Genomic DNA, 20896 nt, shown 5'->3' with positions numbered 1-20896 from the left:
ACTGATTATTAAAAAAGGGTATCAATCGAAAAACCGCCTACCCCCCCCCCCCCCCCTAGAGTCTCTTTCTACTTGAGCCCCTAGAGTTTTCTTTCAAGTTTTTGAAGTTTCTCGAGAACTACCCTTCCAGATCTGAGATTTTGCATACAACCTAAGTTACAGCATTCAATAAGTGGCTGCACTTGATTAGTTGACGGTTTTTTGAATTTTTCTCGCTAACTATCCAGCCAAATGTGATATCATAGTTTTAATCGAAACAACAGGTTGTTGAAAGCCTCCCTTTATAAGTGCGTATGCCCAATATATTTAAGAAAAAAAGAATGTCCTTCAAACAAGTCAAAAATTTGAAACTTTGACAGTTTTTTTTTTGCAAACTTTTTGACTTAACGCGAAATCAGGTTGTGTTCAATCGAGAAACCCGGTTTTGGGTATCTTCTCTACTTAAGTGGCCAGAACCTGCTCTTTACAGGAATAAGTTATTGATTTTGGAAATCCTTTTGAACGTTTTGTAGAACCTTTGATCGTTTTATAAAAAAATTTTGATTTTTTAAAATTTATGCAATCAAATCTCAGATGCAAAATTAGCTGTAAGAACCCGTTGCAATGATGATTCCTGCAGAAGCGATGACTTTCTAATTTTTGTAAGAGAAATGTTATCTCCTTGGCAAGTTTCTAACTATATTTAACAAAAATAGTCAATTTTTGAACCTACACAATCCCAAACAGTATTAAAGAATCGAAAACCTGTGTCAGTTTGGATTGTTAAATGAAGCAGTTTCGGATTATTATTTTGAGCTGGGAGCAATTGCAGCCTTTTCTGTTTGGCTTATATGTGCATTAAGCAACGCGCATGGTTGTCTTGTTTTGTGCTGCAAAAATTTTTTCGCGGTACGCTTTTATGTTTTGATGCTAAGGCAATGTCTTCTACCAGGTTTGTTTGATCCGTTTGTTCGCTTTCAGGGGGCAGATCTATAATTTTCTCAAGGGGGTGCGTTTTTCAAAAATAAATCGAACGTTTTGTCAACTTTCGTATTTAGGTCGAACAAAATGATAGTCTGAGTTGTCTCAGATCACTAGAAAGACTCTTTTTTGACCAAAATTTGTGAGCCTCGGGCATTTCTTTGAAAAAACGGGCCAAAATAAGCATTTTGAAGCATTTTTTGGAAATTTTGGCCAAAAAAAAACGCCTTTTTCGGCGGGCACTGCCCGTCAAAATTAGTATATATTGGCGCCAACGGCGTATTCAGAAAAATTTCAAGACCAAGTTGTATGCCTTAAATTAGTTCCAAAGGGGGACTCTTTCGGTCGGTGGGGGATCGAATCCATGGGAAGGTGTAAAACTAAAACAAAATTGAAAGAAAAAATGGAAAATAAATTGAAAAATAAACATTTAAAAAAATTCTACTTGAATAAAAATATATCCAAAATTCTTGTCCATGGTGAGAGCTTTTTGTGCTTGCCGGTTCTTCTTGTGTTTGATTAACTGTCTGATTGCTTTTTGCGCAGTTACCATTATTTGTCATTCTGCTCAACTGACACATTTTTTGTACATTTAAAATAATGAGAAATTAATAAATTTATGTTGACTTAAAAGATGACGGACGTTAATTTGCATTAATTTTATTGAATACATTTATTTTATCCACCTGGATGGTACTATTTCTAGCATTGAAAAATTATAGACAAAAATTAGAGCTTATTTCCTTTTTTTTTAAATAAAAAATATATGATTAAGGTTGGAACATTCCGTGAACTAATTCCGAAAAGAAGACAAGAAAGTATTAATGTACTTTTTAAAACACCATTTCAAAAGTCACAAAGTCAAGGCAAGTTATTACCTGGTCATAAATTGACAATATAACATCAACTATAATGCATTTTGAGTTTAAAGAAATAACTTCTTCTGAGAATAAGCACGAATGTTTAGTCGTTGTTATGTATCAGCTCAGAATGCCAGATGTATTAATAGAACGTGATTTTTAAATGGGACAGAAAGGTTCCAAGAACAAAAAAGACAAAAAAACAAAGAAAGACAAAAAATCGAAGAACAAGAAAGACGACGAAAATCGAAAAGCAACTGATGATTTGAACAAGTCGTACAACAAACCCGACGATAGCGAAGATGAGAAACTCAACGAGGAGTTCCGACGTTCCGGAGGCTCCGAAGGTGAGACTGGATCGGACGATGATTCGGTCGGGAAATTAACACGAGACAGCAAATCGAAATCTCAAAACGATTTGTCGAGTCAAGAGGGCGAGAGCTTCGAAGGAGATAGCAACCTCTCGACTGGCGATCGAAGTGGCAACAAGGGATCCAGATCTGGCGACAAGTCTAAGGGAAGCAGTCGCTCGGCAAGTCGCGATGGATCTAAAAGTAGATCAGGCGAGCGTTCGAGAGACCGATCAAAAGACGGGTCACGTGATGGCTCAAGATCACGTGACGATTCCAGAGACAGATCTAAAGAAAGATCGAAAGATAAATCGAAAGGCAAGTCAAAAGGAGGTGGCGGAAGTTCCGACGACGATGGTCCCGAGGGGGAGCAGGAGGACGGATACTCCGACATTGACTCGATGCTGAGGGGGGACTATGAAGTTGACCTTGAGAAGCCTCCGACTGAGAGTGACAAGGTGTTCGATGTCAGAGCAGAGGATCTGGATCGCGATAAGAGTAGGTCAAGGGAGGGGTCTAAGAGTCTGAGGGCGCCGTCAAATCGCAGTGGCAACAGCAGTGACACAAAGTGAGTAACTTATCCTTTTCTGCTTTTTCAGAGCACCAAAATAGATTTTTGCAAAACTGCTTTGATTGCAACATCCAAGTTCACCCCTCCACTAATGATATCTTGCAAAGTGGCGCAATTTAGCTCAGAAGAACAAAATTTAGAGTAGAAAAAATTAGAGCAAATGTTATTATGATAGGTAAAATCCCATGAAGCAGTTCAATTCTTTTTTAAATTCAAATTTGATCTCATCTGTGTTTTTTTTTCTTGTAAAATTGTATACAAACGTTTTGTCATCAATTCATGAATTCAATCTATTGAAGTTCCAAGTTTTCAAATTCCTTAAAAATACCGACGATGCAACTTCGAAGAATGGACCAATTTATCGAAGAAGATTGTCAGGTACCGGCCTCACTCTGCCGGTAGCAGCGAGATTACGAAGTTCCTTCATTTTACCAAATTCATTGTCGTTATCAATATTTAACGAAGATATGTGATGGTTAATATTCTCAAACAAGCAATCCGCTTCTTCTCTAGACCTTTAAAATGTGTACGCCCTGAAGACTGCCTTCCTTACGATTCGTTGATTGAACCGGAATATTTTCTCAGAAATTGGATATAAATCATTACGTAATTACAACTTCATGAATTGATGATAGAAATAAACTTTCTGAACACGAAAAATTTTCACGGAAGAGGAGATCAAGCAAGGGTTTGGGGGATCCTGTCAAAATTTTAGAACATTTTAGAAGCAGATACAAACAGAGGATCCGAGTGAAACGACGGGTTAAGAAAGGGTTCTACAGCAAGCAGCGGATACCCCCAAACCCAAACCAGAACTCAAAACCACTCCTGTTTGGATCGAGAAGCCAACGGGGAAGCAGCCAGAAGAAAATCGAAACTGGAAGTATTGGCAAAAGCGGAAAAGGCGAAAATCAAGCAAAAGAGCAGAAAATTGACAAAGATGCCATGATGGATGAAAATTGCGAGGCAGCTCCGACGAGCAATGCAAGATCCAAGAGCCCTGATATAGTGGTACAAGACGACCAATCGACCCACCCGACGAAGCAGTATGCGCCCGCAAAGCCGAGGAGCGAGCGAAGCAATCGGAGTAATCGTAGCAATCGGAAAGTCAAGCGAAGGGCGCCTAGGAGTAAAACATCGAAACGAACTTTAGATGGCGGGGAGACCAAAGAGAAAAGTGGCAGTAGTAAAGGAAAATCTTCAAGTAGTAGAAAAGAAGTGAACGAAAAACTGAATGAAGAAAAGCTGGAGGAGAAAGAGACGGAAGACGAAGGAAACTCAAATGACGTCACAGCAGATTCCAAAGAAGACGTTGAACTTTGAGTTGATATATGTCGATTATATGATAGATTTATAATAATTACTTACTACTTACTACGTTGAGTAAAAACAATTTCCTATATATTTTTTTTATTTAGAAAAATTAGTTTCAAAAATTTTTGAATTAGGTTAAAACTGTATTGACAATTTCCTGACACACCTTCTTACTATAGTGTGCTTTTTTACGGGACAAATCAGCAAAATGCATTGTTGGCATAGTGCTCTGACCCCGTTTCGGTTCTGCTTCTATTTTATCAGTCCGATTTTTCCAATCTCACAGAAAACTTGTTGGGGCTAATTGTAGTATCATATTAAAGCCATATTGTTTCTGGTTCGGAGTCCAAAAAACAAATAAAAAATTTATTTAAATTTTGAGAAAATTTGGTCTGTATTTTTCCGTTTTTCCGTTGTAATTGACCCCAAAGTTAAACAATGGTACAAACAGTCGCAGAAATTTCTGACGCAGAAAAGTTTACCCAGAAACCAAAATCTGTGGAAAATTAATTGTTCTGACTTTCAGCATTTCAAAAAGAGTCTTCACCGACTTTTTTGGGAGCTTATGCGCAACATGTAGATAACGGTCACCATAAAGTTCATCAAAGTTATACACAAAGGCAAAAGTGAGCTTCAAACCATTTGCGATACAAAAATGAATGACTATGATTAAAATAAAATGAAAAAAAAAAATCAAATATTGAAAAAAATCTTCAAAAAATTGTCTTCTTTATCAAATTTAATAAAAAAGTCCAAAAAATCCGGAACGAAAATAGAAATTTGGCAAAAAGTATTTGAAATGCTAAAAATCCGTTCTGTGAGAACTCAGCCTGTAAAGATAAGCAGACAGACAAAAATTTAAGTAGCCGAAAAATTTTAAGTTTGCATAAAAAAAGATTCCGTCTGGAATTGAAATACCGGGCTTTGTCGTCTCAAGCATGGGTGTTACAACAGCTTATAAGAACGCTGAATCTTCAAAATAATTGGAGCAACGGGAATTAAGCCGACAAAACAATCGGATGGACGATAGTTCGGAAAAGCACGAAAACTCTGGTCTGCAAAAAAAGGTCCCAGCCGAACTCAATCACAAGACTATGCCGTCTCAAGCATGTGTGTCACCTCTACGCCAGATGATTGATGGAATTTGAGCTTTTTATAAAGCAAGTAGATGAATAGGACCAGGGTCCAAGAGATGAGTCTTTTGAATTAAATTATTTACGTGAAAAGTCTAATACCCTTTTGCAATACACTTGCTTATCGCAAGGGTGTTCAAAATTAATTTAAAACTGTGTTTTAAAGTTACCGGTGGGCCGCTACGCGAGGGCCGCCTTTTTGTCGCGATTATTGGCTCCAAATTTTATATAAAGTCTTAACCTCTGATTGCAAGATGGACACACGTTGGCCAACTGTGAGCATACTACGAGTTATCTTTTATTGCAAGATGTCGATTATTGCGAGCTGTTTTTTTATTGCGAGTTGTCGCAAAACGCTAACTCAGTCACCTTAACGAAGCAATAAATACCAAGAAGTTAAGAAAAGTTTTTGCTCGCGTGTTTTAGTTAATTTTTTGCTGCCGTCATTGTGTTCGGAACATTTTGTGCTAGCTGCCAGCATTCGGCTATCTTAAGTTTGCCATATTCTTAAATATGCCAGCTATCCGTCCAAATATGCCATAAAAGTAGCCTCTAATTTTCTCAGTCTCTCGAGGCGTGCACTAAGTGATACGCTGTCAAATACGTCTCTTTGAGTCTTCTGAGAGATCTATGCCACTTTTTCTGACCGATTGAGAGCTTGGCGAATCTCTAACATTTCAATTGCTTTTTCGAATTGAAACTTTTCATCGCGTTGATTGTTTGATCGAAATGCAGCCAAATACTCCAACACGTATCTTCTTTCCCAGACTCCCAAGAAAAAAAATTTTGCTGAAAAAAACCACAAAAATCAATTACCCAAAAAAATCAAGCGCCAATAAAGTCAATCATTACGAGACCAAACTGTGCACTGGATAGGCACTTATTTTTGTGTCTGTATGCTCCTGGCTTCTAGAGACAAGTATTTAAACTTGATCGAATTTTGTCGGAACGATCAAAGAAATTGAAAGCACAAAAGAAGAACAAAGGGAACGTCCTTGTTGCGGAATCCGCTTACAATTCGCAAAATACACAGTTTAGCCTCGTATTGATTATCCATAATACTTTTGGAGTATAATTAAATTGTTTTAATAAACGTGTGATCTTCAATGTAGCGATTTTGTTTCCCCACGGATGACTAGTCGAACAAACCTGTCAAAACCCGGGTTGAAACTGCTAATCAGACAATTTTCATATATGGAAAAATGCTAATCATAATCGTTTCACGCAGTTCCATACGCACAGAAAATTGCCTGAACGGTCTTTAATTAGTGATTTTTCATTTATGGAAATTGTATGACTAGTATTTTTCAATAAACTTAAAAAAATGATTTCTTTAAAGTTTGATTTCTCAAAAGTTTTGGGATGTGGTCTTAACCGAACACAAGTGACACAAACCGTAGTTTACTAAAAAAAAATAGAGCCATTAAAAGGTTGACCACCTTACAATGCATTGGAAACAATCTGAATTGTCTGATAATGGTCTTACAGAATTCAAGTACTGAAAGAATCAAACTTTAAGCTTTTGAAAAGTTTTTTCAAAGATGATCATGCTAAAAATTGAGTTTTAAATAAGTCATCCATTGATCAAGGAATGCTTAAACATGCCATATACAAAATAGGAGTTTTGTGCATTTTGTGCAACAGGGAACAAAATCTAATTTTTGTGTATCCCGGACTACTTTTGTAAAATTAATTGGAAAATTTTTTGTTCTCGCAATAAAAAAATTGCTAGTCATACATTTTCGACATATGTAAATTGTATGATTAGCAATTTTTGACAAAAGTTTTTTTTTCATTTAGTACAACACACTGATTCTTATGCCAAAACTAGAAAAAACTTCGATACCGCACTTTTGCAAAATTCATGAAGTTTGTATGGGTAGTACTTTTCCATAGACTTAGTTTATGGAATTGTATGAGTAGCATTTTCGGTCTATGGAGGTCAACCAGGGTAAATTCTTTTGCACAATTTTGTGCAATGCTTTGATGTATCATACAATTAGGAAAACTGGCTGTTTATTGTATTTGAGTAGACTTCCATTCTGGACAAGCAGCTCAGCTGAATAAATTTCCAATCTGTTTAAGCATGAAGATCTTTAACGCCGATTCTCCATTATATTTCTCAAATTAAATGTCGCTGGTTTCTATATGATTTTATGTGGAAAATTTAGGGGCATCCATCAGTGTTAAAATAGTAATACTGGTTGCGTTAAAATGGACGAGGGAGCAAATTGGTCCAAAAGTGAGGAGAATCTAAGAAAAGAAAAAATTACAAAAAAAACTTGCAATTAATGTTCCGACTTTTGTAATGAAGGAAACCGAATATTTGTGCTCGGGGTGGTTTTTTCTTCTGACAATTTCGACTTTCTAACTAATCATTGTTATTTTTAACTTAAATTTGAAAAAAAAAGTTTCACCTGTGATTATATTTTGCAAAAATATCGGTGGTTTAAAAATTGCCATTTTGGCCCATATGGGACAACTAACGTGCGATATGTATTGTGCTACTAACGCGTAAGCGGAGATTTAATCCGTCTTAGAAATCGTTGCACATTGGTTTGAAGCAAGCTAATTGCCATGATTGAATTGTTAATAGGAGCGAAATCTATCACCTTGAACTTTATATGGCGTGTGGGGGAATGATTTTCACAAAATTTCCAAATGAACAAAATCATTAAGTTTCTTACATTTAATATTTTCTTGTTGTTACTGCTCCATATACTTTAAAAGGCAGTCTTAACATCAAGGCTTCGCCCTGATACGAGTAGTCTTGTTACTTGTACCCTCTGTATTTTATCTCTAAGATGAGATGAGAATATTTTGCAAGACTTAGTTTTCCGGTGTTTATTATATGAAAGTTCCAGCGAACAGTTTTATTGGTGTTCGCTGGACTAATTTGACAATATTTTGCAAGAAAAAAGTTTCACCTGTGATTATATTTTGCAAAAAATATCGGGGGTTTAAAAATTGCCATTTTGGTCCATATGGGACAACTAACGCGCGATATGTATTGTGCTACTAACGCGTAAGCGGAGTTTTAATCCGTCTTAGAAATCGTTGCACATTGGTTTGAAGCAAGCTAATTGCCATAATTGAATCGTTAATAGGAGCGAAATCTATCACCTTAAACTTTATATGGCGTGTGGGGGAATGATTTTCACAAAACTTCCAAATTAAAAAAAAATCATTTTGTTTCTTACATTTATTATTTTCTTGTTGTTACTGCTCCATATACTTTAAAAGGCAGTCTTAACATCAAGGCTTCGCCCTGATACGAGTAGTCTTGTTACTTGTACCCTCTGTTTTTTATCTCTAAGATGAGATGAGAATATTTTGCAAGACTTAGTTTTCCGGTGTTTATTATATGAAAGTTCCAGCGAACAGTTTTATTGGTGAATTTATGAATAATTTGATCACAACTCAAGTTTTAGAACTTTAATATCAAATCCCACGACCGCTAATGCATTGCTATATCATATCAACTTATGTCAAATTAGTTGTATGTTTAATTGTCAAATTAGTTGTGTGGCCTTTTTTTATTGAATTACTGCTCCATAGACCTTAAAAAGCAGTTGGAACGTTCAGGGCTTCGCCTTGATACGAGCAGTCTCGTTTGGTTTCTAACTGATTTGAGCAAAACGTTTCCAATAAAATAAAAGTATCTCAGCTAAACTATATCAATCAGTAGCCCCAAGCGTGCTTATTTTTTTATTCGCCTAACTTCTTGAGAATCACAGTAGCGCATACTCATGAATAGCCATTTTTAAAGCAGATTCCCAAAGCTTGTATTTTAGATGCCAAGTACCTGATTTCAGACCGCTTTTAACTTAATGGTTGACACAGATTTTATTCTTCTGCAGAAATTTTTCAAAACAGTTTAAAGATTAAATGGATTACTGCTGGTTTCAAAGGTTTCATCTAATTTCAAACATTTTCTCTCTTATTGGCCAAACTGTGGGAGTGCATACGTCGGAACCAGTGCACCTAACGCAAAATGTTTGTATAAAAATCTTTGCGCGACCGGCAAGCTGGCAGCCATTTCTATAACTAGCGAAGAGAAAAATTAGTTAATTAGATTAAAAAATAGGCTAAATTCTGCTGTTATTTGAAAAACGAACAAATCTGCCTATTTTTATAGGATGAATTATTTGCACCATTATATTATTGAGCGAATATCCACAGCTTTTTAAAAGACGTTACATGAGTTTATAGAAGAACAGCCAAAAATTTGAATTGTAACTATAAAAGCAATCCAAATCTTTTCGCAATGTTTTTTTTCTGCCATGAAAGTAGTAGGCTTAGCTCATTAACTGGTAAAACATCAAGCTCGGAACATTTTTGCGAACACGCGAAAATTCGGTTCCAGTTTTTGTTTGACTTTATTCATAATTTTGTTTTCTTGAAAAAACTGGAAAACAATGTACTGTACCGAACAAAAATATCAGCGGCACAAATGACAAACAAGTAATTTATGTTTTTTGTCAAATTGTTTGTTGAATTTTTTTCTCGAATTTTCTGGTCATCAACGGCAATGTTCTAGTATTCTTTTAGTACGATATCTTTGAAACTTTTTGATGGTTTTGGCAATTTTTTCCTTTGTTTGCTTGCTAAATATGATCGAATGTATCAGTTATGTTACCTAAAATGTTGAACAATTTCCTGTACGTCTTCTACGTACAGTTTACGAGCGCAAATTAGGAGTTTTTAGGACTTGATTTGAGTTTCTCATAATCAAAATACTTGGGACTGGTTGGCTTCTTACTATTTTTGAGAGGGGAACATTTTTACAATCAATGTTTTTCAAATTATTGTTGTATATTCTATTTGTTATACCTGAATTATTTTAAAAAATGAGTTAAAAATTATATAAATATAAAAAAAAGTAAAATTAAATTTTATCGAGAAACATTACAAATAAATGTTTGGAGAACAGCGTACTACTGGAGAAATGAGCTTCAAGCTATAATTTGCTGACAAAACTATTGAACAAAATGCATTGATATTAATGGGAAACGTCAAAAAAAAACGAGAAATGAAAATAACTTAACAAAACAATTTTGAAAATATTTGCTGAGAAAAGCCTTGACAATTAAAACGAATTGAGCATTGAATGTTACTGTTACACCTACGTTTTTTTATTTAGAAGGTTTTACAAAGAAGACAATCTAAAGAAATAAAAAAAAAACAGTTTCCCTGCATTAGAGTTTGAATAGAATCAACAAGTTCTATTTCAGGAGAAAAGGCCATCAAAATGACCCTTCCCTCCCTTCCTGAACAAATAGCAAAACCTGCTCTTATTTAGTGAAAAAACTAGAGTCGAGCAATTCACTCAAAAAGAATTTTGTTTCTCTTCGGTTTTTGCTAACTTTGGTTCGGTTCGGTTTTTCGTTTTTTTTTAAACTAAGAGCGAAAGAATGAATTGTTTAGAACAGTATACAGAAACTTATAAATTTTCATATAGAAACACAATTTTACAAAAACTGTCGGTCGAAAGGCTTATTCGTCGTACTATCATTGTATTTCCTCTAGGTTCGGTTCGGTTTATTCGGTTTGATTTCCTCGCCTCTAGAAAATGTACCATCATTTGGCATGAGCATGAAAAATTTTTCATAAATGGATGTTAGAACTTTGCGAATAAATGATCTCAAACCTGCATGAGAACATACACGCAATAATTTAGACTCATCTTTGTACCTTTGAAAGAATTTTGTCTTGTATAGGACAATTGTCTGGATCCAAATAAGTAAGCAGTATAATTTTTAAAAAATGTACTGCAGGCATTGTGAGTTAGGACCGATGGGTATAACTCATAGAGTAATTTCGGATAGGGTACACCGTCTGCTCGTCACGCTATCTTACTTTCGGCCGGATAGGTTCGTGCAACTTCTTAGTCTAATACCGATCCTAATCTTACTCTTATACTGTCTAGTCTCAGGTTGTTTAACTAGTCTCTGCTAGGCTCAATAGATCTAGGGTATACTGGTTTATTGCGGCTGCTGAAGTACTCGGGAGAGTTCAACTAATTTCTAAGTTAAATTCAAATCTCTCTGGTGCTGAAATTACAAGTAATTTCAGCACTTACAAATAAGTGGATTGTTAGTTAGATGGATCATGATTGGTTAATATTAAATACTTTACATTGGTAAAATATCTAATTTATCCAATCATAAAATGTAGTTTAGATCAGGTTCCACCCATCCGGGTTTTACAGAGTTTTTTAGAATAGTCTTTCTGCAATTCAAAAGATGGATGATGGACGTTGGTATTTGGCGAACATCTTATTTCTTCTGGGTTTTCTTATTAGAGAAGTCCCAGATTCAATCGTTGTGTCTTCTCAAGACAACGACTGGGTTTTCGCAACAAACTCAAATCTGATTTCAGAATGGTTGGCTATGTCAGGTTTTTCTGTTTCATTGGTGAGAACTTCTTTGTGTTTGACCTTGTCTGGGAATGGCGTGGAGATTGTGCGTGGAGGGGATGCCTGGTTACTCGGATCTGTACGTATACTTGAACATCGAGGTGGTCATTGGTCTAGTTCAATGAAGTCCTTTTCTGCGAAGTCAAGTCGTACTCTAAATCCTTTGAGTTGTGATTGTGGGCGGCATATTGATTGTAGTTGGCCATTCTTTCTCGAGTGTAGTAGGGTCGTTTTGTCTTTGGATGTTCGTCCTTGGTGTTGTATTCTGATCTATGTATTGCATAATGTAATTTACATTTTATAAAACTTTTATTAGTTTAATATTTTTTAATTATGATTTTAGTTAGTTGTTTTCACAAAAGCTTTTTGTTTTAGTTCAGTTATTTTGAAGAGTTACTCACCCTTGAGTAGCTCTTATTAAAAATAGGAGTGTGGTCACAAAGCGTGGATGTAGCACGGTGGGTTAGGCCGGCTATAGAGCATGCTCAGGACGTCCTTCCTGGTGGGTTAGGCCAGGAGTGGGAGTATGATTGCATGCGGTTTTTGTGAGAGGTCCTGTTATGTGACAACGTTTTATGTTGGGTTTGTTGTGGTTTTTCTTATGTTTTGTTGGTTGTGTCCTTTTTTCAAAAATCAAATTGTTTGTGGTATGGGTTTGTCTTTCGACTTTTTTGTGTTTTATTATTTCTTTCTTAGACTTTATAATAGTCTTCAAAAGAATAAATTATCCAGTTTTAAACTGGGTTAATCCGGTTTGGGTACCGTTGGTTTCCTTTTCTTAGTCATGCTGTTATGCTATGTGTTGCGGTGTTTAGTAAGCTGCATTGGTTAGTTTTGTTTAGTATATAATTCCTTTCCAACCGGGTTAAAGGAAAGTTTGAAACGTGTTATCTTGTGTTAGAGTTATCGAGTGTGAAAGCTTGAAACTGAAATTCATTATTTTAAACAATTCTTCGTGGGCGAGCTGTGCGAGTTTGGATAGAATTCTTGTGCGAGTGAATGAAAATAGCAAAAGGTAAGTACTGTATTTGCTTCTTATTAATTTACTACATAGAATTTTAATTTTACTGCTGGTTGTTGGGGGAAATTAAGTTACAAATTTTCATCATTATTAGATTTACTGCTTGTGGGGGAAAAATTTATAAATTAATTTACTGCATTGGTATTATATTTATTTAATTGTTGGTGCAAAAATTTAATAGGGTTTTAAACAGTTTTGAAGAAGTTTGCTATTTTTTATTTTTCTTTTGTGAATTTTTCAGATGATCTAGGATGAAGGCTAAAATTCTAAAGAAAACATGGATAAAGAATGGTGAGTTTCTAATATTTAAATTAGTTAGTAATATGTATAATTCATACTTACCTGTTAGTCGTCGGGGAAGAAACCGTGGGGGAAGATGTCGTGGATGAGATCTGAAGTTGTTAGTAATTTGGCTAAGATGCGGATGATATTTTTAGTTTGAAGCAGTGGCCAAAGCAATTGAAGTGCCTTAATGGTGGTTAGTTCTTCAGTGCCAACTGCAAATTCATAAGGTGTGTTTTGGATTAGATTATATAATTTGTGGTTGAATTTAGTGTTATGGATGAATTCTAAAATGGGGATTTCTATAGGTTGTACAAACTCGTGTGGGATGAGGAAGGGTCGGGATTCTTCTGCGTTGAAGGTCTTGGTGATGGGACAAAAGATATACATTTGGGTTATGGGATCATAATTTCGAAGAATACCATGAAGGTTAGTATCTTTAATGCAATATGTGAAGTTAAGAAAGAATGGTGAGGTGTATTTGGAATTGATGAATTGAAAACGATGGTGTGGTTGTCTGGAGGGAGTGTGTAGGTCAAAGTGATTTTGGATGAAACGATAATAAGTATATGTGTGTGTTTGCTTAGTGCGCAACATAATATCGTGTGAGCAGTGCAAATCTCTTTCATGTGGTGCGAGGAAATGAAAGGTTAGTGAAAATAATTGGAAGCGTTCTTTAAAACTTTCGTAGGCTTGCGTGTCTGTTAGTGCTTCTGAAATAATGTGGTCAAACTTGCGATCGAAGATATTTAGTGTAAATACATATGGTGTTTTAATGAAAAATTTCTCGGTGATTTGTGGGTTAGCGAAGCGATCGTCGTCTAAGAATTGATCTTGGTTAGTTCTGATGATGTTATGATCGTAATATTCTAGTATATATTCATTAGCTCGGGGTGCAGTGTGTGTTTTTAGTGATTTTTTGTATCCAATGTAAGTAAATTGTCTAGGTGTTAGTGGTGTAGTGAGTCGAAATAGCATGTCCTTATTTCGTTCTATATCGATATGAGTGTTAGATAAAGGTAAGCAAAGGGGATTTGTAAAATGATAATATGTTTTCCAATGAAGTGTAGGCATTAAAACATGTTCATCTACAAAACTACGTGTCTCGTTAGTGTCATGAGGGGTGTTTAAGGTGTATTGTGGAAATGAGGGTAAGGTGATAGCTAAAAATTCTTTTGTGTTAGTGTGTTGTGGATGGTTGATATATTCACGGGCTGTTCCTGGTTTCGCTGGGAAAGGATGGTTGGGGAACTTCCTTTTAAAAGTGCGGTAAGCTCTATTAGTGCTGAGTGAAGATTCAGTAGTTGTGGATGATGGTGCTAATGATTCAGTATAAATTGAAGAGGGTGTAGGGGTAGGAGGGTTGGATGAATCTATTGTGGATGAGATTTGGTTGTTGGTTGGGGTGTCAAGGTGATAGGGTTGTTGTTGTAGGGTAATGAAATTATCTAGTTCTGGGGAGATTCGGGGGGTGTCTGGAGAATGAGATGATTGGTCTGAGTGAAGTGAGGAGTAGGTTGGAGTGACTTGGGAAGCATAAGAGGGTGTAGAATTGGTTGGGTCAGGGTTATTTGGTAGTATGGGTTGAAAAGGGGGTTGGGAAAAATTTAAGGAATTGGTGTGAAAATTATTTGATGGAGATGGTTCAGAGTCGGCAAATTCATCGGGGGTTTCAATATTCGGGTTATTGAGTTGTGAGATGGAGTATAAAACTGAGATGTGTGAATTAGTATCGGAATTCATGCCGGATGTTACATTACTGGATGGGAAATCGGTTGGCGGAAAAGCAAAAAGTGGTATCATTGGGATTGGAGTGGTGAGGTTGGTTGGGTGGGAATTTGATCGGTGTAGGGATCCAAGTTGTCGGCTCATCGTGGGCTAAAAAAATTATTATTTTGAGACTGAAAAGCGGTGGTATGGGGTTGTTCTATAATTTGTTCATAAGTATTTTCATCTTGTGAGTGGTGTGGCATTATATGTTGGATGGGACTTTGTGATATGGTTGGTCTAAAATTATTATGTGTTATGGCTAAATTTCGAAAATTACGTGGACTAGGGATAATGGATGGTTATGTGGTAGGGGTGGTAACTGTGGTGCTGTTGGTGTTGTGTCTGCATTGTTATGTTCTTCGTCGTATGTGTTCTGTCTTGTTGCTATTTTTGTGTTATATTCTTTTATTTGTGCGTCTAAAAGAATTTTGTTTATAGATGTAGAAAATATTCCAAAAAATCCTGCAAATAGTATGCGTGCTACACTTGCTTGTCTATTGACTTGTGTGTGTATAGCACATGTGTTATAGATTCCTTTTAAGAGTGAAAAAAGAAATCCAATAAAGTTAAACATTGCGTATAAAATAGTCAGTTTTTCTAAGATGTAGTAGGGCCATCCTAGAAAATCAAGAATTTCATTCTTAAGTGTAACAAAGCTAAAAATATTGATAGGTGATATATTTTGGGGACGGTTTTTTTTTCACCGTTTAGATATATATAATCTTTAATGTCCTTAAAATATCCGCTATAGTCTTGCGTATAGATGTCTGCAAATCCTGCGGTTTCGGCAAGTTTGCGTAAGTTTTGGTCAATTGATTGTCTTTGTATTGTGTCCATTTGTGTTAATAATTCCTGGAATTGTTGTGTTCTAATGTGATGTTGAATATCTGATTTTGAGTATATTCCTATTGATTGTAAGTCTATATTTGGGTTTCGAGCGATAGCGCGAATGCTTTCTGGTGAAAATTTTTTGAGTGATTGCATTAATGTGGGATATGGGGTGAGAAGGTAATATTTATCTTCATCAGGGTTTAGTTGTACTACGTTGTGGCTATTTTTTGATCCACATGGAACTGCGGTATCCCAGAAATAGGTTCTTCGTGAAAGTGTGTCAACGAAATGTACTTTATTCTTATAAAAGATAGGGATTCTTTTATAGCATCGTTTATCTTCAAAAAGGTATAGTGGTGATACTTTTTTAGTCCTTCATAGTCTAAAAAATTTGATCTATTTCCTGATAGTAAATATCCTGCGTAGGGTATTTTTAATACTGCTAGTGCAAGTGATTGTAATATTTGTGTTCTTTCTAATTCGCATAGTTGGTGTAATGTTTCTAATTCGGAGAGTGACATTTCTTGAAAAATTCGGCTAATCGTGTAGTCTAGTTTCATATCTAAGTGAATATCATAGTGGATATTACCAAAATATGTACTATTCATTAGTGATAGTTCTTGTAAACGTGTGCTTTGATCGTCTTGGGGCTTTAAATGTCCACCAGGTTGACCTGTATTCTTTTGAAAATTAACTGGTATATATGATGTTCCTTCGTTTAGGGGATGACTTGTGGCGTATGGGTCGACTTTTATTTTTCCAGTGGTCATGTCGAATCCGTTTTCGTATTCAACTAATATTTCAGAGTATTGTGTTTTGTGAAGTGGGTTTCTGTATTTACATGCAAGTTCTGTTTCTTGATATATTTGAAAACGTGTTAATTTATTTTCTATATTATGAATGTTTCCAAAATTAGAACTTATTTTTCGTAATGGATTTACTTGTTCATATGGTATTGATTGTATAAAATATTTTTCGTGAAATTTTATCATACGAGCGTGTATTTTTGCTACTTGAAATGTTGTACATGTGTCTTCGGGGAACCAAACAATTGTTGCTTGTGTTCTGGTTGTAGGGTCGCAATAACCTTGGTCGTTTTTACAAGGTAATCTAATTCCTTGATAAATCATTGTGTTGTCTGATAAATCTCGTGTGAGTTGTATTTTTTCGAGTTGTATTTTCCAATCGAAAAACATTATTTCTTGGTATCCTTTATTTTTTGTGTCTGCTTTGCAGTTTGATGGGTCATTTATACCAATGTGTGGTATCCAGTGTTTATCGTGCATGTCATAGGTTAATCGTCCGTGTGCGCCGTTGTATGGGTATTTTTCATCTAATTTTACATGTCCTTGATATCTTTCAAGTTCTGCTTGATGTACAGAATCTGAAAAAACTTGGAAATATACTAAATTTCTATCTGTGTTTTTATTTTTTGTGATGTTTAGTCGGAGTAACTCGTTTTTACAATCTTCGGGATTGAGATGTAAAAGTCGTTCTATATTACTCTGGTAGAATGATTCATGGTCAAGTCGGTTTTTATTTCCGTTTGAGACTTGTGAACAATGTACTTTCTTTTCAGAAAATGTTGCTGTGAATTGATATCCTATAAATGTAGTTGCTCGGGCTTTTGAATAAAGTGTTGCTATTACATTTGTAGTTTCTATGGCTTGGGGTTCTGTTTCGCACTGTGATACTTGATTTATTGCATACTTGTGTAGTGTTTTTTGTTCGTTTTCTTCACAATCGTAATGTTTTACTAATAAATCTTGGGGTCCTGTGCGGGGAGAAGGGTTTATGTTTTGATTTGAGATTACTAGAAAAAGGAGTTGGAGAAAAATTAATAATTTTAGAATATACATGTGTATGATAATCCTGAGTATGGGTTATAAAATGTGATGTAAACCAATTGTCTTTTTGGTATATCTGTCGTATTTATATATTACTTCAGTGGTTATAAATGGTGGTGGTAGTGATTGGGCTGTTATGTTTGGTGGGTTTAATGGGTAGGGATGTTGAGTAATGTTGTTTAATTTAACTGTGATTTCAAACTTTAATTGTAAACTGTTTTGTTGGAGTATTTGGATATTGTGATCACGGATATCGTCGTGAATGTCTTGTCGGTATTGTAATCTATTAAGTGCCCAGTTGTGAAGGCGATTACTTTCTAGATGTTGTCCAAATAATGGTGGAGGGGCTGTAAATGTATTCCAATCTAGTCTTAAAGGGATATTTGTTGATGATTGTTCTCGATATCTGGCGTCGAGATTATTTGGAAAATTTAAGTTAAAAGGTGGTGGTGAAATCTGGCTTATTGATGGTGTTGATGGTAGTGATAATGTTTCTGGTAGTGATGAGGATGTTGTTGTATCCGTAGAAATATCTATTGGATCATTGACTAAATTTAATTCACCTTGTGTAAATGAATGTGTTGTCCAATATGGTAGTCGTGATGCCTGGTTTGGGGGGTTAAAGGGATTTTCACGTATTTGTTCAGATGTTGGTGTTGAACCTAAGTAATCTGATGGTAGGCTTGAGGTGCTACGTTGTGAAAGAAGCGTAGGGGTTTCTGGTAATGTACCAATGGGGTTTTCTGGAGTGTTTTGTGATGGGGATTGAGGTATGTCAAAATGAACTCGGGGAGTTTGAAAATTTCTGTTTCGTCGAGGATGTATAATTTGTCTATTTATTTCGACTGTATTTTGGTTTTGACTAGGATTTCTTATTCTACTTAATTCTTGTGGTAGTGTTGGGTATAAGTTATATGTTGGTTCGCTTAGAGGTGCTTGTCGTTGAACTGGTTCTAGTGGTTCTGATAAACGAGCGTGTCGTTCTTCAAAAGTGTATGGGTTATCTTGAAAGGAAATTCGTGTAGATGTTTGAGGATTATGGGTAGTTGAAGGTGTTGTTGGGTTATCTTGGGATGATGTCGGTGAAGACTGACTTTGTGACTTTTGGGTAGCAATTTTTGATAGCTTTTTGGTCTATTCTTTTAGTGAAAAAGTTAATGTTTATTATAGTATTCTTCTAAGAAAAGAATTAGGAGGATTGTTGCTAGAGCGAATGTGATGATTGCTTTCTTTATACATTTGCATATGGTCAAAATGAGGGATGATAGAAATGTTATGAAAATTACAAATAGTGGAAAAATATCAGTTCTACTGAAAATAGTTGGTATCATTTAGACAAGTTTTATAAATCGTACCTGTGGATATAATCAAGGGTTTTTGAAAGTTGGAGAAATAGTTCGAATATAGTGTAGAAAATTAAAAAAATATTACAAAAAATGATTAAGAGTATTAGAAAAGATTCAAGGATATCAAAAAGAAATATTATGAAAGTTTCAAGTATCGTAAAAAATTGTTTGAGGTTTGTGATAATTTTAGTGACTGTTTGATAGAAGAGCATTTAAGAAATGACTTCGTGATCGAATATTTTTTGTTGTTTGGGGCAATTTTCAAATGTGGTCGGATTATTTATTAGTTTTTTGACAAGTGGGTTGAGTTTTGTAAAAAATTGTTGGGGGCAATTTTTATGGTGATCGGGAGGTCTTCTTTGTCTTTATTTTCATTTGTCAAATGATCTGGGGTATTTTTGAGATTTTTATATTTTAGGCTAAATAAAATGGTCGTTCTTTTACTTTAGGCTAATTTAACATATTTGTTTGGGGGATATTTCAGGTCTGAGTTGGGGAAATATTGTTGATCTTTGGTTTATTAGATAAGGGAGGGTTATGATATTATGGTGATATTTATTTTAGTTGTCAAGTTGGAGTGGTTTGCTTATTTTTGACCTGGAGGTCGTAGAGTTATAGTTATAGATATGCCTGGAGTTTAATATTTTTCGTCTAGTTGGTTTGTGTTAAAGTTATAGAAGGTGACGGATTGGATGAATCCTATTGGCTAATTTTGAACTAGAATCGCTGCGTGTTTGTCAGCATGTTATCTTGAAAATTGAAAGTGTAAAATGTTTCAGAGGTGCAAAGATTATTAAATGTAGAATTAAGGTTGTTTTTGAAATTCAACTTTCTTTAATATTTTAGATTGTGGGATGAATACTTTATAATTTTTACGTGGTTGATTTCTAAGTAGTGAAGACTCTCTATGTTCTGATTTGTCGATTTGTTCTTGGGGTATTATTTGTTCTGTCATTTTTCTATTTTTTCTTTCTTTTTGAGATGTATTTTGATCGAGATTTTTTGTATTGTTTTTTGTGGTGTTTGATTTTGTATTTTGATTTCCGAGGTGAATATCATTTTGTTCCTTTGTTATGTTGTCCGTATGTGGGTCATTTTGAATAACTTTTAAACCTGTAAAAGAATTTAATTGAGTTAGTTCGCGGAGTGCGTATTCTTTTGGATAATAAGGTAATAGGTTATTTCGGTGTTGAACGATTTCTTTTTTATCTGAGTCGGTGATTTTATATGTGACATCAGTGGGTTTTGCAATTATTTGGTATGGTCCTTTACGAAGGGGTTGTAACTTTTTGAAATTCCTTTTTGAGTGTTAAAATTGGGTATTAAAACAAATGTTCCAATTTTTAAATCGGAGGCTGGTGTAAAGCGTGAATTTATTTGTTCATTAATATTTTGCCTTTGTAACAACTTTTTTGTTACCTTTTGGTAAATTTCATTGTGTTTTTTATCTCTGTTTAAAATCCATTCGGTGTGTGTACCGGAGGCTAATTTAAGAATTTGTGGGTGATGAAAATGATCTTCATCGTGTGTATGTAATGGTAGGTTATAACAAATTGAGTCTTTATTTGGTTGACAATAACCTTGTGCGTTTTTATGAGAGTTTGCTGTAAACATTATTGGTTTGCGTGGCTTTTGGTTAAAAACCATTTCATATGGTGACATTCCTAAAGTTGTCGTGATTTGTGAATTATATGCTAAGGGAAATAGTTTTACATCTGCTGACCATTCGGTATATCTTGTATCATTTCCATTGATGATACATCTGAGATATTCTTGTAATGAACGGTTCATACCTTCGACTAAGCCGTTTGTCCAAGGTGCGTGAGATGTACGTGGTTTGTGTTTAATGTTATATAAATGACATAGTGTGATGATTTCATTATTTATGAATTCTGTACCGTTGTCTGTAACTAAAATTTCTGGTAGTCCGAATTTTGCTATCCAGTGTTCATAGAGTGTTGTGTAAGCGTAATAAGCGTTACAATGTGGTACTGGGTTAAGTGCTACATAATGTGTAAATGCGTCAACAATTACCATAATGTAGGAGTTTCCTTCTGATGAGGGTGAAATTGGTCCTTTAGTATCAAATGAGATACGATGATTAAAGTACAAACTTTGTCCTTTAAAATCTTGTTTTTGTGCTATTTGTTTTTGATTTGGGTAAGGTTTATTTAGTTGACATACTATACAATC

At 35.1% G+C, this 20896-nt stretch overlaps 2 protein-coding genes across 10 annotated transcripts in view; both read left to right on the top strand.

Annotated features, from left to right (window-relative positions):
• Nucleotides 1-20896, top strand: part of LOC134847966 (sperm flagellar protein 2-like) — a 584566-nt gene that overhangs the window by 261210 nt on the left and 302460 nt on the right. The window lies entirely within an intron of this gene.
• LOC134848794 (serine/threonine-protein kinase fray2-like) lies at nucleotides 1984-4064 on the top strand. The gene is made up of 2 exons (XM_063866304.1): nucleotides 1984-2738; nucleotides 3467-4064. Exons 1-2 carry the CDS (start codon nucleotides 1984-1986, stop codon nucleotides 4062-4064), a joined length of 1353 nt encoding a protein of 450 aa, XP_063722374.1.

The sequence above is a fragment of the Symsagittifera roscoffensis genome, chromosome 6 (genome assembly GCF_963678635.1).
Source record: "Symsagittifera roscoffensis chromosome 6, txSymRosc1.1, whole genome shotgun sequence".
Classification (NCBI taxonomy): Eukaryota; Metazoa; Xenacoelomorpha; order Acoela; family Convolutidae; genus Symsagittifera; species Symsagittifera roscoffensis.
The sequence above is the reverse complement of the archived record's forward strand: the minus strand, read 5'-3'. Positions and strand labels throughout refer to the sequence as shown.